Source organism: Dioszegia hungarica (genome assembly GCF_025882075.1).
Source record: "Dioszegia hungarica strain PDD-24b-2 chromosome Unknown MKK02contig_8, whole genome shotgun sequence".
Classification (NCBI taxonomy): Eukaryota; Fungi; Basidiomycota; class Tremellomycetes; order Tremellales; family Bulleribasidiaceae; genus Dioszegia; species Dioszegia hungarica.
This window is the reverse complement of record NW_026515770.1, coordinates 1,824,783-1,846,842: the sequence shown is the minus strand read 5'-3', so window position 1 is coordinate 1,846,842 and position 22,060 is coordinate 1,824,783. Positions and strand designations below refer to the sequence as shown.

The 22,060-nt window shown below is 56.5% G+C and overlaps 9 protein-coding genes across 9 annotated transcripts; 6 read left to right on the top strand and 3 right to left on the bottom strand.

The window, feature by feature from the left end:
• Positions 1 to 21: 21 nt before the first annotated feature.
• MKK02DRAFT_27302 (putative delta DNA polymerase) lies at positions 22 to 3,823 on the bottom strand (the record flags this gene model as incomplete). Its single annotated transcript, XM_053087328.1, has 18 exons — positions 22 to 141; positions 174 to 254; positions 298 to 476; positions 524 to 730; positions 765 to 910; positions 943 to 1,037; positions 1,071 to 1,475; positions 1,508 to 1,659; positions 1,695 to 2,088; positions 2,120 to 2,385; positions 2,418 to 2,660; positions 2,705 to 2,865; positions 2,900 to 2,997; positions 3,032 to 3,157; positions 3,183 to 3,317; positions 3,349 to 3,536; positions 3,584 to 3,655; positions 3,703 to 3,823. 18 exons carry the CDS (start codon positions 3,821 to 3,823, stop codon positions 22 to 24), a joined length of 3,189 nt encoding a protein of 1,062 aa, XP_052945480.1.
• Positions 3,824 to 4,167: 344 nt separating this feature from the next.
• On the top strand, positions 4,168 to 5,971 carry MKK02DRAFT_36811 (acyl-CoA dehydrogenase/oxidase; the record flags this gene model as incomplete). Its single annotated transcript, XM_053089503.1, has 12 exons — positions 4,168 to 4,270; positions 4,316 to 4,357; positions 4,405 to 4,469; positions 4,513 to 4,581; positions 4,615 to 4,705; positions 4,751 to 4,857; positions 4,904 to 4,995; positions 5,080 to 5,312; positions 5,346 to 5,452; positions 5,489 to 5,618; positions 5,653 to 5,814; positions 5,910 to 5,971. The coding sequence occupies 12 exons, from the start codon at positions 4,168 to 4,170 to the stop codon at positions 5,969 to 5,971; spliced, it is 1,263 nt and encodes a 420-aa protein (XP_052945479.1).
• Positions 5,972 to 6,263: 292 nt separating this feature from the next.
• On the top strand, positions 6,264 to 7,988 carry MKK02DRAFT_24910 (uncharacterized protein; the record flags this gene model as incomplete). Its single annotated transcript, XM_053086952.1, has 12 exons — positions 6,264 to 6,466; positions 6,517 to 6,575; positions 6,624 to 6,862; positions 6,913 to 7,057; positions 7,091 to 7,160; positions 7,196 to 7,284; positions 7,319 to 7,335; positions 7,369 to 7,471; positions 7,504 to 7,563; positions 7,598 to 7,668; positions 7,716 to 7,809; positions 7,843 to 7,988. 12 exons carry the CDS (start codon positions 6,264 to 6,266, stop codon positions 7,986 to 7,988), a joined length of 1,296 nt encoding a protein of 431 aa, XP_052945478.1.
• Positions 7,989 to 8,675: 687 nt separating this feature from the next.
• On the top strand, positions 8,676 to 11,264 carry MKK02DRAFT_44398 (voltage-gated potassium channel; the record flags this gene model as incomplete). Its single annotated transcript, XM_053092913.1, has 7 exons — positions 8,676 to 8,994; positions 9,045 to 10,273; positions 10,318 to 10,444; positions 10,489 to 10,533; positions 10,577 to 10,782; positions 10,837 to 11,029; positions 11,077 to 11,264. The coding sequence occupies 7 exons, from the start codon at positions 8,676 to 8,678 to the stop codon at positions 11,262 to 11,264; spliced, it is 2,307 nt and encodes a 768-aa protein (XP_052945477.1).
• Positions 11,265 to 11,512: 248 nt separating this feature from the next.
• Positions 11,513 to 12,674, top strand: MKK02DRAFT_44397 (uncharacterized protein; the record flags this gene model as incomplete). The annotated part of the gene is made up of 9 exons (XM_053092912.1): positions 11,513 to 11,733; positions 11,782 to 11,872; positions 11,908 to 12,010; positions 12,056 to 12,104; positions 12,153 to 12,184; positions 12,244 to 12,332; positions 12,383 to 12,482; positions 12,541 to 12,605; positions 12,651 to 12,674. 9 exons carry the CDS (start codon positions 11,513 to 11,515, stop codon positions 12,672 to 12,674), a joined length of 774 nt encoding a protein of 257 aa, XP_052945476.1.
• A 623-nt stretch (positions 12,675 to 13,297) lies between these two features.
• MKK02DRAFT_44396 (uncharacterized protein) lies at positions 13,298 to 14,599 on the top strand (the record flags this gene model as incomplete). The annotated part of the gene is made up of 1 exon (XM_053092911.1): positions 13,298 to 14,599. The coding sequence occupies one exon, from the start codon at positions 13,298 to 13,300 to the stop codon at positions 14,597 to 14,599; it is 1,302 nt and encodes a 433-aa protein (XP_052945475.1).
• Positions 14,600 to 14,912: 313 nt separating this feature from the next.
• On the bottom strand, positions 14,913 to 16,997 carry MKK02DRAFT_27579 (major facilitator superfamily domain-containing protein; the record flags this gene model as incomplete). The annotated part of the gene is made up of 8 exons (XM_053087371.1): positions 14,913 to 15,082; positions 15,150 to 15,255; positions 15,308 to 15,404; positions 15,508 to 15,677; positions 15,714 to 15,757; positions 15,811 to 16,694; positions 16,743 to 16,901; positions 16,936 to 16,997. 8 exons carry the CDS (start codon positions 16,995 to 16,997, stop codon positions 14,913 to 14,915), a joined length of 1,692 nt encoding a protein of 563 aa, XP_052945474.1.
• Positions 16,998 to 17,406: 409 nt separating this feature from the next.
• MKK02DRAFT_33062 (uncharacterized protein) lies at positions 17,407 to 21,046 on the top strand (the record flags this gene model as incomplete). The annotated part of the gene is made up of 7 exons (XM_053088639.1): positions 17,407 to 17,878; positions 17,931 to 18,995; positions 19,042 to 19,184; positions 19,241 to 19,549; positions 19,605 to 19,960; positions 20,012 to 20,461; positions 20,572 to 21,046. The coding sequence occupies 7 exons, from the start codon at positions 17,407 to 17,409 to the stop codon at positions 21,044 to 21,046; spliced, it is 3,270 nt and encodes a 1,089-aa protein (XP_052945473.1).
• A 131-nt stretch (positions 21,047 to 21,177) lies between these two features.
• On the bottom strand, positions 21,178 to 21,786 carry MKK02DRAFT_44393 (uncharacterized protein; the record flags this gene model as incomplete). The annotated part of the gene is made up of 2 exons (XM_053092910.1): positions 21,178 to 21,577; positions 21,653 to 21,786. The coding sequence occupies 2 exons, from the start codon at positions 21,784 to 21,786 to the stop codon at positions 21,178 to 21,180; spliced, it is 534 nt and encodes a 177-aa protein (XP_052945472.1).
• Between the last annotated feature and the right edge of the window lie 274 nt (positions 21,787 to 22,060).

Here is a 22,060-nt window from a genome sequence, read left to right as displayed (position 1 = left end):
GTCTATACTATGGAACAGTATCTACCAGGTCGATTCTTGCGCGAACCGATCAAGCTGCAATACGGACGCAGCCACCTCCTTTTGACGCGCTGTTCTCCGATAGTATATTGGACAATCTGCCGAGGTGCAAATGACGTCCTGCTCGTCAGTCCTATCCAGCTCGTATTGCTCACCTGATGTAAGGAGCCCTGACACCGCTGACATTGGGTCCAGAGGCGCGCAAAGTCGACCTGGAGGGAAGAGGTATACGTGATCTACACGTCAGCTCGGCGTATTCATAGCTGTGTGGAGACTCACTTGTTTTTGGTACAGATCAGGTAGCTTCGGCCGGCAATTCACACAGACCGCTATTCCTTCTTTGGCAGTCCGTAATGGAGTTTTGCATCCCAGGCAAGTGACCGTCTTCACCGCGAACTTCATGAGACCTCCCACCGTGGGTGTGGCGATTTGGATACTGCGGGTATGATCTCCAGACACTACTCGGTAAGCTTGGGGCCCAATCGATGGGCGGAGATGAACTTACGCAGACTGCCCGCCTTCTCGCCGAGAATAGGCTCGAAGATACGCATGAGCGGTTTCGACAGCTGATTATCGAGGTAGTACCGCGTATCGATAGGCACGTTATGTTCCAAGACATAAAGCGGGTCTTCGGACTTGTCGTACGCCGCCGCCCCCTTGATGCCTTTTACGATGACATAGGCTACTCGATCTCCCAGAGCGGGTGCAGAACCTGAGATCAGCTGCATGTCGGTCAACAAGCTCACCTGCGTCTCGTTTCCGCATACGTTCCGCCAGCTCGACGTGGGCTTGCTTGTTGGCATAATCAGCCTTGGCGAGGGCTTTCGTGATGACCAGTTGAGACATGTCGATACGATTCTGCAGCAAGTCTGCTATTGTCCGCTTGACGTAGCTATCGTCAGCACAATCACCAGCTTGACCTACTCCTCCGCGCCCTTGACGTCTCGGTCGATGAGCATCTTGAACAGACACGTCTCGATGACAGTAGATACCAGCCTACAGTTATCACGACGAACAGTCTTTCATCAGCCTCGTCCTGTCTGATGACTCACCTCGATACCCTTCGTGTCCATCTTGTCATACTTGTCCGGCCTGGTCCAGTAAAGCCCCGCATACCTCTTCTTGCTGATGAGGAGGTACGGAAAGTACACCTTCTCGAATTCGAGCTTAATTGGCTTGATGAAGCTGGACGAGACGAGTTCGGCCGCTTCCGCTCCGAGTCGCATTGCAGTGACGAGGTCTGGGCAGCCGAATTTGATCATGACCGAATCGGTATCACCGTATACGACCTTGGCGTCATGGTCGTACCCGTTCTTCATGCAGTATTCGGTCTCGACGACTTGCTTGGTCGCTTCAATCATTTGTCGACCGTACGCGGTGGTACTGGACGAGATGGCGAGACAGGGAAGTTTACCGACCGTGGCGCCGGTGAAACCGTATACCGAGTTGGCCGAGATCTGGTATCAGCTCTGTCGTGTATGACGCTCACCTTCAGCGCCAGTTGACGACCATCCAGCACAGCCCGCTTGAACGGATCCTTCTCCACCTTCAACTCCTGCTTGGCTCGTTTACGCGCAGCGAGCAGGTTCTCCAGCACCAAGGGTAGCAGTCCCTTCCGCTTCTTGACGGTAGCAAAGTAATCTATTTGTCAGCTCCGGGACCCTGCAGATACTCACCGTTATTGGGCGTGTGTACATAATCCTCCCCCTCGACCAGCTTCAGCCGCTCGATTGTTCCCTTATCGAGCAGAGTCGTATAGCACAGATTGTGCGCCTGCATAATGGACGGGTATAGCGAGGCGAAATCGAGAGTCGCGATAGGCACGTCGTAGTACCCCTTTGTGGGCTCAATGACCGTAGCTCCTTCGTACTGCTCGTCCGACCCCTCGCTCTTCAGCGCCGGGATGACATATCCCGCCTCGCCCGCACTCCGGTATAATTGCGAAACGACCTTGATTTGTTGTCCGCGCGAGAGGAGGTAGTTGAAGGGTACGCCCGTGACACGCGCCATTTCCGTATAGTTGACAAAGCACATGAGCTTGTCCATGAGTCGTTGTGGGAGGTAGGCGTCCTGCCATCAGCTAGGTCTAATAGAGACATACCTTCAGACAGTAGACAGCTAATCTTCTCCTCGAATCCGCCGTACCGTTCTGCAGCTCCGTAATGATCGAATGGTGCACATCCTCTTTTTGCTCTCCGAGGAAATGAGCACAGACAGCGTTGAGGGTATAACTTCGCAGCTTGTAGTCCCGCTGCATGACCTGAAGGATATCGAGCTGGAGTCGACCGTCAATGTTGACCGCCTTGGAGTCGCGCTGTCCGAACGCCTTGGACGAGAAGTGTGTGTCCTTGACCTCAGACCGGATACCTGGAATCAGCTTAATCCCGAGATGTTCTCACCTTTCATCCGCCCCATGTACGCAAAGTCTGGGATACGGAGCGCCTTGGCCCGGTCGAGCAAGTACGGCAAATCGAAATTGGCGATATTGTACCCAATCATCATGTCTGGGTCGACCCGCTCGATGAACTTGCGCCATTCCAGCAGCATCGACTTTTCATCCTTGAATTCGAGCACTTGCGAGCCGACGATGTGAGCGCAGGAATTGAGGGTGAAGACGTTTCGGATGAACGGTTTTGTTTCGCCTGGAGTGTCAGCCGGGCTTTGCATCGGGTAGAGAGAGACGTACCCTGCCGCGTGACCATAGTAGCGATTTGGATGACCGGATCGATCTGCGCTTCTGGGAAGATACCCTTTCGTCCAGCACACTCGATATCGAAGCTCATGATGCGGAGGGGAGCGATTTTGGCCCATTCTTCTTCTGGCGCGTGCGAGATCAGGTCTTTGTAGCTGGGGTCAGTATAGTATTTCAAGATTTACTCACTGACACGACACCTCAATCTGACACAACGACTTCTTCTCCGACCCCTGCATCTCCGTGTACTTTCCGCCCTTCAGTTCTACCCAGTTCATCCCCACAACCTGATCATCAGCCGAGACCTTCACTGCTGCTCACCTTTGTATCTATCATGAAGCGAAGCGTGTATGCGATATTGCTCTCAAAGGTCATCAACTCGTCGGGGAAGAGATTGTTATAGTTGATCTGATTTCGTTCAAAGGCGCGTGCTTGATCAGCTCGTATCTCAAGCGATAGACTTATCTTTCACCCTCGACAGACTCTTGTGGTCATAGCATGTAATCTTGATGAAGGGTACGTTGTCGTCTCCGCGGTAGCCCCATAATGACTTGCGGTTGTGGATAGTGCAGCCAGTCACCGAGGGTATGGCAGATTGGACATTGGCCTATCGTCAGCTCGGCTGCGGCGAGACGTACGTTGATGGTGTCCTTTAGGGACTCGAGATCCTTGTTGAGGAAACCCGGAGGAGCAGCGACGTAGAAGTATGGCCTGAAGCCATGGATATGCGCGAGGACAGAGTTGCCTTCTTGCGATACTCCAAAGAGGCGTAATGTCGGCCCGAGACCAGGCTCGACCGCTTCTTCCACCTCAATCTGCTGGAACACTGCTTGGTCAGCTAAGCGTGCGGGAGCATGAATCAGAGCGACATACTGATGGAGTCGGTCTTGCGGTCGAAGTTTGGCACAGCAGGCCGAGGCCACGCCTTGTCCGTCTCGATATTGTCTGCCAGCTCAGCTTTGGTCACAAAAGTTCGAGCACGAGTATCTCACCGCCCGAAGCATCTTCCTCTGCCTCCAGCTGCATCAGGATATCCGAAAAGCTCTCCTGCTTGACGATCCCATTACTTCCGTTCACCTGGAGCTTCCTCTTCTTGTTGATAGGCTCGGACATAGTGGCTGAGGGGTAGCGAGCAAGGTATAGATGCTGAAGGTGACCAAAATGGTTGTGGACCTCCACCGACGCGTCGAGGGGTTTACGAGAACGGTGGAAGCGCTCGCGCCTATTCTCACATTCCTTACTCCGGCGCGTTGATGAAGATAGGCGCGTCAGCGGGTATAGACGCTGTTGTGGTAACCGGCTTGTCCACTTTTCTCATGGATTTTTGTTTGAGCATGTTTGAGATTATATATTGATCGATCATAAGTGTCCACATACAAAGACCCATACAGCTCTCTACTGGAGTTCGCATCATCTCAACTCTCCTCCCCAGCAGAAACCGTAGACGAGATCGCAAAATGGCAGCTCGATCCTCAATCCTCAAGTCCACTCGGTCGGTGGCGACCGGTTCGCGATCCGTGTTGGCTCGTCGATCGTACGCAACGCCTGCTACTGGCACCAGTGAGTGCAGGTCTATGAGCTTGAGATCGCGGCTGACATCACCAGCTGTAAGCTTCGGGCTCAGCGATGACCAACGGGCAATTCAAGGTCCGTTCTGCCTTGATGATGCTGGGCTCACGTTGCTGATCAGTCAGAGTTGGCGCAGAACTTCACACGAGAGACGATCATGCCGGTAGCGGCAGAGTACGACCGAACCATGGTGAGATCCTCAACCTTGTTTCAGTGAGCGTAGCTAATTGTAGGCGTACCCATGGCCTGTGTTGAAAGAGGCGCACCGATTGGGTCTGATGAACACCCACGTTCCTGCTGAAGTGAGTGATAAGCCCGATCTTAGCTGATGGCAGTATGGTGGACCCGAGTTGCCATTGATGGACTGCGCTCTGATATCCGAGGCGGTCGCCTATGGATGTACCGGAATCCAAACAGCTATGGAAGGTATGTTCCCGCTTGAAAGGCTTCGAGGATGTAGCTGATTGGAAGCGAATGGACTGGCAGAAGCACCGCTCATTGTCGCCGCCTCCCACGAGACCAAGATGAAGTACTTGGGGCGCATGTCTGAGGAGCCTCTGATGGCCTCTTACTGTGTGGTATGTGGCTCCCCGTCGAGTCCCAGAATCTTCGTTGACAGAGCAGACTGAGCCGGGAGCGGGATCGGATGTGGCGAACATCAAGACTAAGGCGGAAAAGAAGGGCGATCAGTGGGTGATCAACGGAAGCAAGATGTGGTATGTTATTTGTTATCTGACAAGACTAGCAGACGCTGATTGTACAGGATGTAGGTTATTCTTCCCGGCAGCAGCTGACGACAGTACAAACTCAGGCCATGCCAACTGGTTCTTCGTCCTCGCTGTGACTGATGCCGCTGCTTCCCCATCCAAGCGTATGACAGGCTTTGTCGTCGACGCCGACACTCCCGGAATCACGCTCGGCAAGAAGGAGGTCAACATGGGTCAGCGCGCTAGTGATACCCGCATGGTCACTTTCCAGGATGTCGTCGTTCCCGCCGAGAACGTGCTCGGATCTCCAGGAGAGGGGTTCAAGAGTGAGTCCATGGTATATGTCGCGCTGACGTCAGTCGCTATGAAGGCATTCGATATCACTCGTCCTCTTGTGGCTGCCGCGGCCACCGGTCTCGCTCAGCGGGCGCTGGAAGAGGCGGTCAAGTATGCACAGGACCGAAAGGTATGTCTAGCCCGGAGACGTTCGCTGAAGCTGTAGACTATGGGTCAGGCTATCATCAACCACCAGGGAGTGGCATTCTTGCTCGCGGATATGGCGATCGCCGCAGAGGCTGCTCGGGCGCTGGTCTGGAAGGCGGCGTGGGCCAAGGACGCTGGGGAGCGGAACAGTGAGTAGCAGCTCCGGTACAAGCTGATCGTCAGCCTTCTACGCGTCCATGGCCAAAGCATTCGCGGGTAAGGCTGCGGTCGATAACGCCAACAACGCCGTCCAGGTGTTTGGCGGCGCGGGGTACTCGTCCGAGCTGCCAGTGGAGAAGCTGTATCGTGACAGCAAGATCTTTGAGATTTGTGAGTACAGCGTTGGTGCATTAAGTGACGATGAGCCAAGCTGACATCGCAGATGAGGGTACGTCACGTCTTTCTGAGCCGCCAGGCGGAGTAGTCGAGCTAACGAACAGGAACCGCACAGATCCAGCGATTGATCGTTTCCCGCCATTTGAGCTCCTTATACCCTGCATAGCCTATACCATACCGTGTTGTACTGTGCTGCCGAGTCTTCCAAGCTCTCACTATGAAGATGCATTCTGATGGACATTTTGCTTGCAGCTTGCAGAGTACTCTTGCAGCTGGCCTTGAGGTAGTTGGAGGTGCATGACGTCATGACGTGTTTCGGGTTGCTGATCGTAGCGGTCTCAGCTGGCTTGATCTCCTACTGTCTCCACCTCCACATGTACAGCCTGTCCGCTCTGGTCAACAGCAGCTCGAAGGGATTGCACACTATCGGAGCTGTCAAGCACGCCTTCATCTTCCGGATGCCTCCTACCCGAGCAGCCTCGAGCAGTTCCAGCCCCGAACCCGCTGCGAAACGTCGCAAGCGTTCATCGCCATCAGCATCGCCCTTGCAGGACATTGCGGACGCTGGCGACCGCTTCGGGGATGAGTATGGCGCCAAGTGGGCAGAGTGGCCTGCACCGAGATCGCAGATGACAGCGGCTAGCGAATTCATACGCGACATGTGAGCAGATCTTTTCCGCATGGGTAACGGGAGAGAGCTGAAGACGGCAGAGTGAAGCATAAGCGATCTGTGTTGCTCGTCCCGGATAAGGATGCCGACGGACTATCAGGTGAAGATCTCGTATAGAGATGGCAAGGAGCCGAAGCTGACGGCTCAGCTGGGACTATACTGTATCAAAGCCTCGTGCACCTCGGTCTGCCAACGGATCGAATACAGGTGCATCATCTCTCAAAGGGGACCAACGTACATTCCCAGAAGGAAGCGGAGCGGATCGAGGCGTACAACACAGACAAGATCGTCGTGCTGGATCAAGGAAGCCGGCCGGGAGAGCCAATAGCACCTGCAAGAGATGAAACGCCTCGCGTTCTCATCATTGACCATCATCAATCAGCCGAGGTGAGCGGCTTTGCTGGCGGGCGCGACGAAGAGGTAAGCTGATGTCTCAGTGGCCTGACCAGTCTCTGGTGCTCACTGCGTGCAATACACCGCCAATAGCGACTGCCGCATTGCTGACGTATTCCCTGGTACGGGATCTACATCCGAGAATCAGGCCAGAGGAAGGCTGGCGAGCGCTTGTTGGCGTCTTTGGAGGTGAGCAGGACGTCCGACTCGGCTGACAATGAGATCTCGGACCAAGTGAAGCCAAATGGGGAAAGGCGCCCTGGCCAGCAGAGCTTGGGGACATGCTCAAGAGGTGAGCACTGCATCTTCACCGTCGGCACCGCACAGTGTTGCTGACAAATCCAGCGTTGGCTCAAAGAACGTCTCAGACGCCGTAGCAGCCGTCAACGCGCCTCGCAGAACCGCAGACTATAATGGTGAGTTCTAGCTCTGGGCTGAGCTGACGTACAGTGCCAAGAGCATGGGATGTGAGTGCGCCTTCTAGGCAAGACTGACCTCAGATCATGCTGCAAGCGAAAGGACCGAAAGATATCGCCAATCACGCCTACCTCAAGCTGTGCAAGATAGACGTCAAGGATGAGACTGAGAAATGGGCCCGGACAGGTGTGTCTCCCTCGTGCTTCAGCTGATGGTAGCACCGAAGTTCTCCCTGGATGGACGAGTAGCGGTGGTCACGATTGATTCTGCCTTTCAAAGTAGGTCCATCGAGGAGGTGGAGCTGATTGTCAGTACATCCTGTTATCGCTACGCGATGGGCTGGGAACCTGGGGCGAAAGAGCAAAAAGCTCATCATGGTCATGGTGAGCATTTTTCCTACGTTGCGCGGACTCGTAAGCTGAAGTCACAGTGCGCCAATATGGGCTATAATCCCGATCCCGCCAAGGTGTCCTTCTCTTGTCGGATAGCAGCGAGTCTGCGTGACCTGCCGGACGAGGAAAGACGTGAGACCAGCCTGCGTGCTCTGCTGATCCCAGCCAATCTCATCGCCCTTCTCAAGGAGTATGGGGACATGATACCAGGGTTCCGCGAGCGGGTGGGGGAGGACTTTGCCCGAGGACATAAGGAGGCCACTGGAGGGATCATTCAGAAGGTGAGCTCACCATTTTGTTTTTGTCTCTAACTGACGCGAAGGTCGAATTTGCGCACCTAATAGAAGCGATGGGCGTACCGGCCAAGGATCAGCCTCGGCCATCGCCAGCTAAAGCTAAAGGTCAATCACCTGCCAAACCGTCCGACAGCAAGTCGATCAAGGACTTTTTCGCGGTCAAGCCATCGGTCAAGCCTGCCGTCAAGAAGGAATAGGGTGTCCAGTATATCGCGATGGAGATGCGATCCTGCTGCTGAGTGACTGCTGGCGGCTCTCGGAACTACTAGCGGTCTCAAGGGGCCAGGGCCACCGGCCTTGCGCCTGCAGGATCAGACAAGCGTTCGGCCGGTCCACCGGGTAGGAGGTGCTCGATAACACCATGGTCGCAGTCAGATCATCTTGCGATGCATCAGCTTGTATCCGAGCACTCGTTCCTGCCTGATACTCTTCACTTCTGTCGGCCATAGCTGTGAGGAGTCCGCAGGAACCCCCGTCCAAGAATCCATAAATAGCAGTTCTCGTTATCGATAGCGGCATCTGGAGATCTGCGAACTACCATAGTACTCGTATACCTTCCTTGTTCCCTCGATGTAATCAACCTTCAATAATGTTTCACATCATACATATCACCTTGATTGCGCTCTGCCAGCCTCTATGCAGAGGTCCGCAGCCAGCGGCCTGCTCCTCCCTCGATAGCTGAAGCAACCAAGCTCCAGCGCGATGGCGGCGCCGCTATTGCTCTTCTCGCTCTCGGACATGGTTCGGTCGCGGAGCCACTCCAGTCAATCAGAGGAGCATCCGGATGACGAAGGAGATGACGGAGATGAGAGGGAAATTGCGGAGGGTGCAGAGGAAGACGAGAAGTATCGACAGCAGCTGCAGACGTACCGGCTGTCGAGGGCAGGGACGAGGGAAAGTCGGGAGAAGGGAGAAGGGGCGAATCCCTCTGGTAGTCATGTCGAGGCGCAAGCCCCGGTAGATGAGAAGGGCAGAAGTGGTGAGGGTGTCGTGGAGAAGAGATCGGAGAGTAAAGCGGAAAGTGAGTAATCCGCGATGTGGAGAAGCAATAGAACTGGTCTGACGCATTAGGTGATGTAGAGGCTACCGGAAGAACGTCTCCCCCTCCCTCGAACACTAAAGATGGCGGTTCTGCAGGAACGGAACCGCCAGTCTGGTGGAGAAGGATCGGGCGCTTCATCTTTGGCGCGAAGGAGCAGGGAGGGGCCCAGAACGCAGCGGGCCCGCACGACCAGATAACGCCCAAGTACCGATGGACGCCCATCTTCTCCGGAATCGCCCAGCCCTTCTCGATCCTGCTCGAGATCCCCGGCCTCACCGAGCACTGGTACGTCCGCCAGGAGAATGGCGTCGCTGTCGCGTATCAGGAGAACCCGGTTATCCTCAATGTCGGGCTGGCTCTCTCCATGGCCTGCGGGGTAGTTGCAAACATCGCCCTCATCAACCGCTTCCTCGAGCGCAGGGTGTTCGTATCCACCTTGGTCTGCATCATCATGCTGTCCATCCATGACATCATCAACATCGTCGCGTTGGCCATCTTCGGGGTCATCCATGGCGTCGATGACGGGTTCGACTATTCCGAGGCCTTCTGGATGTGCGTCTGCTCCACAACCGCAAGCTTCTTCACCAATATCACCCTCATCTTCGACATCGCTCGGACCAAGCAATTCAGGCACTCGGGGTCGGGCCTCACGGCAAAGCAGCGCAAGCTCGTCATTGTCGTTATGGTCCTCCTCACCTATATTGCGCTCGGGGCGCTCGCCTTCAACTTTCTCATTCCAGAGATCGCCTTCCAGAATGCCCTTTTCTACACGGTCGTCTCGATCGAGACTATCGGCTTTGGCGACATCTCACCATCGTCTGTCGGCGCCCGCGTCTTCCTCTTCTTCTACGTGCCTTTCGGGATCTTCAACCTCGCTCTTGCGGTCGGCACGGCGCGGGACACGCTCGTCGAGTCGTGGTCCGCGGCGTACAGGCGGAGACGGCACAATGTGGTCAAGCGGCAGAGAGAGCGCAAGCAGCAGCGAGTGGAGGAAACGGCTCGGCTCATGGCGGCCGGACAGGGATCAAAGGCGGTCGAGCAAGCCTCTCGTGGGTTCAAGGGCGAAGGAGTCCGAGTGGGGAAAGCACGAGCTGTGATGGAGCAGTATGATACTCGGGATACTTCAGGGTCTGAGGAGGAGGATGAAGAGGAGCGATATCGAGCAGCTCTGGCGGAACTTTGCATGGAGAACGAGGAGGGGTACAAGAGCTTCCAGGAACGCATGGCGCACGAGGAAAAGATGGAGAACATATGGAAAGTGAGTCTCCATGTTGGGTCATCAGGACGAGCTGATCCAGCTAGTTTGGATCAGCCACCGGTCTCTTCGTCGTTTTCTGGCTGGTCGGAGCGGGCATCTTTACTCGCACAGAAGATTCTTGGGACTTTTTCACGGCGCTATACTTTTGTTTCGTCACTTTTACCACTATCGGTGTGTACTGTATCTAAGCCCGGTGGACCTCGCTGACGAGAAAGGCTATGGCGATGTTGTCCCCAATTCTCCTGCTGGCCGTGCTGTCTGTAAGTGAGCTCACGGTCATACAAGTCTTAGCTGATCGAACAGTCATCATCTGGGCAATCTGCGGAGTCGGCATTGTCACACTCATCATTGCCGTCATCACCGAGGCCTATTCGAAACGATATCAGACCGCTGTGACCCGCCGGATCAGAAACCCAGATACGCCTGGCTTGCCGCAGCTGCTTGACGGTCTAAGTAAAGATCAGCCTCCGGTCGTACAGCGGCAAGCTGCTGCAGAACTACCGCACGAGGTATGTGCTGTAGCATGCTGCTCCGGCTGGCTGTGCATCAGCTGATGTCATCAGATCCTGCAACTGCTGGAAGGTTGGAAAGAGCACATTCATGTCGCTCGATTGGCAGCGTTTACTGGAGGCCCGATCAGTAAGGAGGCGGAAACGATGATTGACAACTTCATGGCATCACGAAATGCCGACGGAGGCCAAGCATATTTCAACGAACCTGGTCATAATCGAGAAACCTTCTGGGACAGCTTTGAAGGTGGGTCTTTTCGCTCATAGCTTCCCATGCCGCTACTGATGATGCAGAGAGCGCACAGCGACTCATCGATAGTGTTGAAAAGGCAGTCCAGCGCGTGGATCAGGGCCGCCGCGACTTTGACATCTTGTACGGTCCAGGTGCATCCATGTCGGAACTCAAACTCGGCACCAGCGACAATCCTCTCGCGCCCGGCGACAGCACGACAGACCAGCCTGATCGGCGTGCGCATGTCTGAGGCAGAGACGGCACGGAGGAGGAATGGTCGGAACCCCTTTTGAGGGTCAAACATTGTGAGACATTCCCATCCAGCCAAAAACGGACTGCACGTTTGGTGGATCTCAAATCATTGACTCAAACAGAAACCGCTGAGGGCACGTCGCGTCAAGGGATATTAAAGGAGACCTGAGGGCAGGATACTCGCTTCATCCCTCATCCCGTTACCACTTGCACCTCTCACACCTCGGCCGACGTCGCGCACGCAAAATGAAGCTATCGCTCCTCCTCACCTCGCTGGTCACCTTCACCATGGCTACCGCCTACATGGACGTCAATCCCCCGGCCAGCACCCTTGCCGAGCGCTCGCACACCGGTGAGCTAGAAGACTGCTTCACCAACGCCGAGTGTATGCAGAAGGGTCTTCCCCTCCGAGCTCCGCGCCGTCGAGGGCGGAATGAGGCTCGTGCGCCTATGGTCTCTCCCATTCCGTGAGTAATACTTGATCCAGTGTCAGCTCGTCTCGCTGACAGCACCAGAGTGACAGGCAGGCTGCAAGTGTTCGACCAGTCGGGCGCATCTATGGGCTTCGTTTCGGCGTCTCGGAACGCTTACGGAGAGTATGGAGTGGTGAGTACCGTGCGCGACGCATTCTGAGTATCTAGTCGACCTCCAATCCGCTTTTCGTCACTCTCAACCGGGCGACTAGTGGCTCTCAGGACGTCATGACTGTTCGGTCGGCTGTAGGGTACTCCAACCTCGCGGCCGGTAAGTCACATATTGATGCTCGCATGGGCACACGCTGACGCTCAGTCGCCGGGTTCGCCAATACCAACAATAACTTCGGGACCGGGTCATTCAAGTGAGTATCTGCCTTGCTCTCTGAGGAGAGGTGTAGCTTATTCTGTAGCTACGCATATTTGAGCGGCTCGAACAGTCAGAGTGAGCCTTTCTTTCGGTGCTCAGTCTTCTGCGTCCTGGATGTAGGCTGATAGCTATAGCTCCTGTCGGCTCCAGGCCCGTGTCCCTTCCCAACAGCTTCTCTGACGCATCTGCGTTCAGTACCCAGAGGGAGCTTGAATCAGCGATCGTGAGTGGTCAATTGATAAGCTGGAAAGGATATCAAACTGACGCTACAAGTTCCGGTACAATCCAGTCACCATGGCGGTCACCCCACACTGGATCAACGCGGACGGTTCGGCTCCGGCTACTTTCTTTGTATTCGTCCCCTCCGACGGTGGTGAGTCCACTTCGGGAGCTCTGGCTTGGTGCCTTGAGGATATGTGCTGAACCTCCAGGCTTCTTGGCTTTGACGGGAGACGTAGCGAGCTTCCGCAGTACCTTTGGTACAGGTTCCCAAGTCGTAAGTCGCGGCTCCTCAGACTAATCAGGATAAGCTGATGTGTAGACCATGAAACTCGTCATCTCATAGGTTGAGGTAATGGATCCCTGGTCGGCGAGGGCGTGAATGAGGCCTAGGGCCTAGCGGCCGGGCTTTCGTAGAGTAGAACGGACATTTGGGGCATACGCTATGGACATTATGGGCAACACTGCCGGGGAGCTCTTGCTCGTTCTCGGCGCTGTAGGTAGCGCTGTCCGTCGATCCCGACAGCATCTGCTGGAACCTTTGTCGATCCAAGAGTCCAGGCCTTGCGCAGTAGTGTATTAGGAGTCCAGCTTCCGCAGGATCGCTCATCTTTTCGGCCGTCGGGACCGGTTTCACTTCGGGTAAATTTTGGGTGCACCATAACCGCCATAACCGGTCCTTTGCTATCTCCCGCAAGGCCGCAATTCGGTTATCAACTCCTGGACCATGTCTAGATCTGTCTCGACGGTCATAGAGTGGCCGAATGGACCTTTGAAAGGCGGTAAACGACTAGCATTGAGCCGCCAGCACACACACCTAGCATCATTCCCGGTCAGAACATAACCGCAGGCGCAGCTTGCACTTTCCTTCCAACTTCCTTCGCAACGCTCAGGTATTTTGGCCACCTTGCCGCCGCCGACAACACTGACACTTCTCAGACAGTTATTCCATATCACTCCAACTACAACATGTCGAGCTCTCCAAAGTCCGCTCGATCGCCTACAACCCTTACCTCCCCCACCCTCGCATCCCGGCGGACCTCCACCACACCTCGGAAGCCCCCGAGTAACGTCCGAGCGGCACCATATATGGTCGCGCTATCTGGGTGGCCAGAGCCGGTCTATATAGACAGTCAAGGGGTGGGGGCGGTACGCGGAGCGAGATCAAGGTCTGGGACGCCCAGGGGAAGCATCAGCGGCCCGAGCGGCGAGGCGGCAAAGACGTATGGGGGGATCGAGAAGGTGGAGGCGGTAGTGAGCGTGAATGAGGCGGCGAGAAGAGTGGAGGGAGGTGCAGGGCGAACATCGAGACCAAACACGCCAGGCGCCGGTCCAACTATCACGGAGGCCCTATACCCTTACCTCTACGCTAATACACGTCGGGGATCCCGACCACCTACACGACCCGGATCCCCGACTGAGCCAGCACCCGCACCCGCCGCGGCAGCTCCTTCCCATCATGCGCCTATGGCTCCGCCCGCCTCAACATCGGCGCCCGTACCCACCATCATCGCCTCCCCTCCTCCCAAATCAACGCCTCGCCCTTCCCCATCACCCTCGTCATATCGGCCAAAATTTGCCGACCCCCGCTTTACCCCACACGCCGCCTTTCTAGGGAAGCAAGGCGGTCATTTGCGGGTCGTCCCTAGCTGGAACGACTCTGCTCCAACCCCAGCGGCAGCTCGGGTCCTCTTGAGCAGGCATGAGGCTCCACCCGTGTACTCGTCCATCCGCACGCAGCACCCTGCGGACCCGGAGGCTTCGGAGAGCGAGGCGGAGGGCAATGGAGACGGGGAGTCGTTCGCGCGGCGGGTGGATACGGCCGCGGGGGTTGGGGGGCGGATACTACATCTAGGCACGATCAACGGGAGGACCTTACCGGCGATCATGCGCTCGACGCCCGAGGTGTATCCACCACCTCAAGCGCACGCGGCGAGCAGGAGAGCGGGCGGGATGGTGCCAGATGGGGCGGTGGGGGTCGTGACGGAGGTGTACCAGCGGGACCCGGAGAGTATGCACCTCTGGCCGGGGATAAAAGGATCAGACGGCGGTGCGGGGAGTGGGAGCGGAGGAAATCACATACCTACCGTTCGGCACGTCCCAAATCCAACTCAGCTCGATCCTCGGATCCGGGAGCACTATAACTCGGCGTTGGGCTCAGAGAAGCGTGAAGGGTGGACCCGGCCGGATGGCGGGGACGAGTCGAGGGGAAATGGGGAGGAGGAGGGTGTGGAAAGGTCACAGGGAGAAGAGGGGATGGTAGTGGATTGAACTTGAAGAGTTACCAAGGTAGTTAGCGGAGATCTAGCAGTCGTTAGTAGTGTCCATAGGTCAAGCGGTTATCTCGTAGTGTATATATCTCTTCTTGTAGGCTGTATGAATGTCGTTGTAGTCAGACTGATCATTGACCCGTCAGAATCCTTAGCATTGCGTTGACGAGCTGACTTGGAAAAATAAGACGCACTACATCCCTCGGTCAGCATATCCCCTCAGATCGCCATCTCTATAGTCTAGTAATGTGCCGTCAGATGATCAGCTCGGAAGAAGCTCCTCTTCCTCTTCCCCCTGAGCCAACCTGGGTAGGTCAGCACACACACTTCAGTTGTGAAAGGAGCAGAACTGACAGGTAATCTCGTTCAACCTTGACCTGTTTCTCCCGGTCCCAGCCGAGACCCAGCGATATACCCAGAGCCACCAAGCATCCAAAGAGGGACGTCTCGAACGCTGCGGCGTAGCACGGCACGCCCAGAAGACCTTTCAAGTCAGCTTATGACAGTCACAAGGCCGAGGTCCCGAGGCGGCTACCGAAGATGAAGCTTACAGTCATGCGCTCCTTCAGCTCTTGGCGTCAAGGTCCGTATCGTCAGCCTGACGACAGCCGATACTGGATCTTCCGCTGGATTATCTGGAGCAGCGATCCGGCCGACCTGTCTATATGAGCACGTTTCGCGGAGAAGCGAACGTGATAAGCAGACTGACCGAGTGAGAATCGTAGACTTTACCAAAGATCAGGTTGAACAGGTTGCCGCCGATGACTGGGGCAACGCAAATCCACCCGAAATTCTGAATTGTCAGCCTCTCCCGAGCACACGATGAGCTCCGGGATCAAGACCTGCCTGGCTGAAGTGCGCTGAGACGTGGTCAGCTCACGATGGAAGCGCCAGGTCATGAGAGCGGACTCACCCATGCCGTACCACTCGAGAACGAGCATAGGGAGCACGTTGAAGAGGCACCCATAAGATACGCCGAGAAGCGTCGAGACGAACCAAAGCGACTCGACGTGGGTCGTGAAAAGGGCAACGGTTTGGGATAGGATGAACAGTCCAGCCACCACGGGTAGAAGCCAGATCTGATTCAATTTAGCAAGTTCCAGCACTGTACTCACCCTTTGACCATTGAACCGAGCTTTCCATACGTCGGACGCGATACCTGTCCAATTAGCTAGAGTCGACCGCTGCACACTCGTGAGGGGCGGCGCTCACCTCCTCCTATGCGTCCCAAACAATTCCAAATGCTGATGATCCCCACGTTCTGGCTCTGCCACCCACTGACCTCCTTTTTGTTGTAACCCGCCCTTCCCTGCCGAGCCAGAACCAAAGCCACTGTGCCGACGTTGTTGATGTACATGAGGCCCGTACCGCACAGGATCGCCAAGACGAGCGCAAGGAGGTAGAAGGAGGGTGTGCGCAGGAGGACGAGTGGGCTGTACTCTGTACGAGGCGGAGTGTGGCCTGATTTGAGTAGTGGACCAGAAGAGTCGTTCCTGTCCAGTCGGGGTGGTATAGCATGTGGTGTGTTGGAGGACCGGGAGCGAATCAGCTCGAGGGACGGACCGTTACGCGATGATGTAGAAGTCCGGCCTCGCTGCTCGTCCACTGAAGACCTGAATCCCGAGTCAAAGATGATCTCGGGGATATGGCTGTCCCCGGCGTGTCCCTGGATCCGCTCATATCCCTCTTTGCTGGCGGGTGGGACGGCTTTGATGAAGAATGACCCGGTGATCATCGGTAGTCCTGTTCCGAGTGCCAGGAGGCCGACGAGCCCAGCTGCTTCTCCCGCGAAAAAGACGCGACCGAGGGAGGAGAAGAAGAATGCGGACAGGCCAAAGCCGGCGAGGACCGCTCCAGTTGCAGAGGCGCGCTGCGCGTCGGGGAAAGACTTGGCCGTTGCGTTGACTGCTGAGGCCAGACCTGCAGAGCCGGCGGATCCCGTGAGGAACATGGCGACCAGCAGGATCGCGAGTCGGGGCGAGGATGGGAGTGAGTGTGGCGATGCGCCCGCTGAGCGGAGGGAAAGGGTATGTACGAGGAACAGGCGGATGATCGAATACCCAGCGAGAGTGGAGAAACCTCCAAGCAGGAGTGGTCTGGATCTCAGCAGACTTATCCACTCTGTAGGTTAGACAGCGACTTACAGTCTCTGCCCTCGCGAGTCCACCATCTTGCCCCATATCGGGCCCGTAGCGTACACGCCCAGATTCCCCGCAAGACCGATTAGGTTGACAGTCGTTGAGGACACGTGTAGCTCGGTAGCTAGCTGGGGCGCATACGCCGAGTACACGTAGTTCGACCCACTATCTATCAGCGCGGCTCAACTGACCTACTCACCTCGCCAGACCGACCAAGATACACAGGCCAAAGACCAGCCATCTTCTCCTGTTATCGTCCATCTTTACTTGGCGGTGGAGGTGCCAATTTTCGGTCGACGGAACTGCGGATAGTCCTCAGAGCAGCTCGATAGCCATATCGCTCTCTCAGCTGGACTAGCGGCTCTGCGACTATATTAACACGAGAAGTATAGTTGTGAGAAGGAAAGCGAAGGACGCAAAGATACCTTGCTGCAGAGCCTTTGGCTCTGGCTGAGTGAGATACATACGGGCCGGGCCGGATCCGAGGATATTCCGAAACCGAGTACGTAAGCCTCAGGCGATCTGCCGTAATTCTTACTCTCGCCGGCGTCGACGCGACCGTGGTCAACTGTCAACATCTCATCTCTATAGCTACTACATCCTGCAATCGACTACCTACACCATCTCTAATGTACACTCACATCCTATCGACGCGGTAGGGGACAACGCCATGACAAGCACCGCGCTAGCCTTTGCTGAGTACTCCCCTCTTACAGCTGCGGCACTCGAGACCTTCCCTTCCACATTGCCCCCCAATTCGTCAATCACAGCAAAGCTTCATTCTGTCGCCGACGGAAAGCTCGTCTCGCCCTATATCACCTGCTACTTTCGGAAAGTCGTCCTCCCCGGGACCTTAGGATCTGCGGCACCACAGTACGGAACGTCTGACAAGCTCCAGGTCCAGGTGAAGCTCAAGCTGGACTCATCATTGGCCCACCTGCCGCAGGAGCTCTCACGCACTCGACTCGACAGCGCGCGAACCCTTCTCGTATCGCTCGTTGGACAACTCGTGACTATCTCAGTCAGCGGAGGGATTTTCTCTGGTGTTGAGCACAACGAGTTGGGGCGATCCATTATCATTGAGTGTGCCGGAGATAGGTTGGCTGGGGTCGTAGGACGACATGCCAGTAAGATCGAGCTAGGTGAGTCAGCTTTCGTAAGACTCCACGCCCGTGACCGTGAGCTGATATATAGGGACACCGGCTGCTGTGCGCACAGCCTCCAAAGCACCATCTTGGCTTTTGCCCTCATCGCCCGTCCGCCCATCCGCAATGCCCCACTCCGGCCCTTCGGTTTCCCACCCTCCTCCTCATCAGCCCACGTCTACCTCGGCGAGGGGAACCGGTGGCTCGTCACATCCACCACCTACCCAACGCTTACAACCCCTCAGCTCCCACATGCCAAAGCTGGACCCATCTTCCGCTCCGCAGTCACAGCTTCCTCAATTCGGCAAGCGGCGCTATCCTAGCGACGGCCAACTGCCTGACAGCTCTCACGCCAAAAGGCAGAAGATGGGGGAGACGTTGGGTGTGCGGTCTCACTCGGACTTTGGACATGGGTCGCAAGCTGGAACAGCTGCGCCTGGAGGGAGCACAATATCGGGCGGTCAGGGACGCGGGACCCCTGGTCTCCCAGGAGGCGTACAGCCAACTCAAGCCGCAACGTATACGCACCGTACGCGACCGGTGCAGGAACCTCTTCCCTCCGCAACTCCCATCCTCCGTGCGGCTGAGATCTCCCACCCCCAAACACTCTCTCGGACCTCCTCGACCTCTTCCTCCCTCGCTGGTCAAGCGACGCGTTCAACCTCCACTACATCGTCGAATCGCGCTCGTACCGACTCCGGAACGTCCGTCGAGGGTGCAGCCCTTCGTGCGGCTGCCATCGCAGAGGCCAAGCTGGCATCATCGGCGGATTTTCCGCCTCGTGCAAACGCCCCAATCCAATCCACTCGTCCTCCAGCGCCTCCGGCTGGAGCTGCTGCCCACGTCTCGCGGGCTTCAGTCCCATCAGGACCCATCGCGATCAACCGGGTCCAGATCGTGCCGGCAGGGGCTTCACCGCACAACGGCAACTCTGCGCCAAGTACTGGGCGGAGTCAATGGGGCGGTGGAACTGCAGGTGGACAAGGAGGTTCGGCCAGCATGGGCGGCGGCGGACAGACGACGTATACCGATATCGCGGGAATGGGGGCCAAAGTCAGGGGTATAGCCAATGCGATGGTCATAATTCAGGAGTCGATGGCTGCGATAACGACAAGTGAGCTCCGCTATATCCTGGTCAGCGGCTGGGCTGACTGAAATAGGAACGGGTGACTGGATGCGCAGTTACCGCACGACGGACCCGAGTGCTACCGACGAAGACCTGATCGTCGCATTATTCAGACGGACGGAAGAAGAGGTGCCTGTCCTACCTCCGGGGACACCAGTCCTATTACAAGGAATGAGTGTGAGGTCTGCTCTATATGTCATGGGTCAGTATGGGTCAGAAACTTACAGGAGCAGGTGACCGAGTACAAGAACAAACCGAAGTGCCAAGGTTTCTCAAAGCCTGGCAATTCCTGGGCCATGCTCAAGGACGGTCAGCTCTTGCGACCGGAGGAAGGGAGGATACTTTCGCCCATTAGCGAGCAGGACATACAGGACCTCAAGGACATGAAGCGATGGTGGGATGAGACTCACGGGCGCGGGTCTCGAGCCGGCGGCGCACGGGAGGGGGACTTCCCCGTGCATCGTCAGGCCATCACCAGCGGCAGGAAGATGATCGAGCTGAAGGACGCGGTGTTCAGGGCTTATTGCGATATCACGGTCAAGGTAAGCCCATATCCGCCAACGCGGCCCGGTCAGGGGTAGCATCTCTGACAGTCAGATTCTGCAAGTCGCCGTGCCAACCAGCGGTACAACCGAAGTGGAGGTGTGCGTGACGGATGGTACAAAGCATTCTCAACCCCTTTGGGATCATCACGGAGTCGCCTCGGCCAATGGACTGCCTCTTGGTACCGTCTGGCAGATGTCGATCGAGACTCGACCGGATGATGCGCAAATGCAGGTTCTGGCGATAGGCAACGTCGTCAGGTTGACGAATGTCTTACCGAAAGAGAACAAGAAGATGGGCCCGTTGGAGCTACGATGGTGTAACAAGAACGGGGCGGGACAGGAGCACTACCAGCCCAAGAAGGCCATACTCATCCCGCCCGGAGACTCAAGGGCCCTTGCCATTGAAGAGTGAGTGACCTTGGAGATTTCAATTAGTATCATTCAGCTGATGAAACCCAGGCGACTGAGAGTGCTGAGAGGCGGATCGCCCGCCCCAGCGGCTTCAGTCCGTGCATCCCCGATGACGGCTGAGCATGCACCGGTCTCCGCCCCGCCCCAGCCATCCCATCGCCCCCAAGCACCAGCAGCTCAGCCGTCCCATCGCCCACAAGCACCAGCTCAAGCACCAGCTCTAGCACCAGCTTTACCCCCACTTCCTGCTTCGGCGCCGGCTCCATGTCCACCGGTCAAACCAACCCACGATCCCTTCCATGGCGTCCCGAAATCCACTCAAATCAGCACAGTCAACCAAGACCCGGTCCGGCATCCCCTCACACCTCTGTCCGACATCGCTGGGAATGGCCAGGTGCCAAATCGGTTCAAGGTACGAGCCAGGGTGGAGAAGGTCTCGTCGACGGGGAAGGTACAGGGTTCATTGGTTATCAAGTATTGTAAGCGTTGTGAGCGAAGGTGAGTCTCGTACGGAAGGATTGTCTGGCTGGACCTCCTCGCGACCGTCTCATAGACGAGGAGCGGACAAAGACCTCGACTTTCACCAGGCCATATGGCTGACATGCTAGCTTCGATACGGCTTTTTGTTTGTCTTGCAACGATAGCGATTGGAAGGCGACAGAGCTGCGATACCGCTTCGTCATCATCTTGACCGATGCCCGGATCATCCCAGCAGAAGGGCAACCCCCGTCAGACACCCACGCCACCCTTACAGTCCTCGTCAGTGACTCGAACGCCGCGGACTTCCTCCCCCCTCTCCCACCTGTCGATACCAGCAATAACAACCCCAACAAGCAGAGGTCACTCGATGCGCGCTTAATGTCAATCAGCGCGAACGTCAAGGACCTGCTGCTTGGGCCCAAAATCGATGGCGTCGAACCGCGTCCAGAGGCAGAGTGGTGCGTGGAGAGCTATACGGCGAAGCCGAAGCAGGGGAAGAAGAAGGGGAAGAAGGGGAAGGCTGCGGCGGAGGGTACGGGAAAAGAGGTGGAGGGGTACGTCATGCACAGGGTGTTTGGGATGCAGGCGGCGCGTCACGCTTGAGGAGAGGGAGGAGATCTGGGCCATGCTTATCGGACGGAGATCATCTGTGAGTCATCTCGGCATTATAGCCGACGGCGCTGATGTCCAGGTAATCATATCTGTACTGCTTATTATGCTATAGTAGATGCCCATCAACCCTCCTCTTCCTTGACCTCTGGCTGTTGCTGCCACCATGCCTGCTCAGGCACCCACCGCATCCCATACCATCCCCACTCAGGCTCTCTAGGCTCTGGCAGAGGTAGCCAGCCGACTGCGCTCCGCCCAAACCTCCCAGACCACTCTTCCCACTTGAGCTTGGCATCCTCCTCCTCCGCCTTGGACTTTTCCGCCTTGGCCGCGTCAAGAAGGGATTTGGCGATTAGTGCGATATAGGCATTGTCGGTGTTGGCCGCCAGCGGCTCGAGGGCGTCGATGAGGGGTACCAGGGAGGCTGACGGGATGGCCTGTAGGAGGATGACCGCCTTGAATGACGATGGTGCAGCAGATTTGAGCCGTTCCGTTAGGGTGGAGACGATTATGCCAAGTTTGTCACTATCACGTCAGGCTATCGTCAAGGAACGGGTGTCCATACCGGGAGCGCAGTTGCAGGAGGCGGGAAGAACTCACGGGTGCTGACACCAGCTTTGAACTAGCGCATACGTCGGCCAGTCGATGGAGAGGTAGGGGCTGCTGTTGGTGAGCCACTCGATGGTTGAGCGGACATCATAGAGATCGTCATTGCCTGCGTAGAGGCTCGTCATCGTGAATGTCAATGGTGAAGTCGTTCATCTTGCAGTCTAGGGGACATAGGTGGCGAGGGGTCTGCAGGGCGAGAGACCAGGCGCACATACTGCATGGCCCTCACACGAGATGACACGAGGGGGCACACATCTGCGTGTGCTAGCCACATGCTCAGTGTTCTGAGACTTTCCGGCCGGCCGAAGCGAACAGAAGCCTGGAACGATCGGGCGGCAGTTGTACGACCGAGCACGGGCGGTAGTCGGAGGGTTAGGTGATCGAGCGGCAAGTATCGGC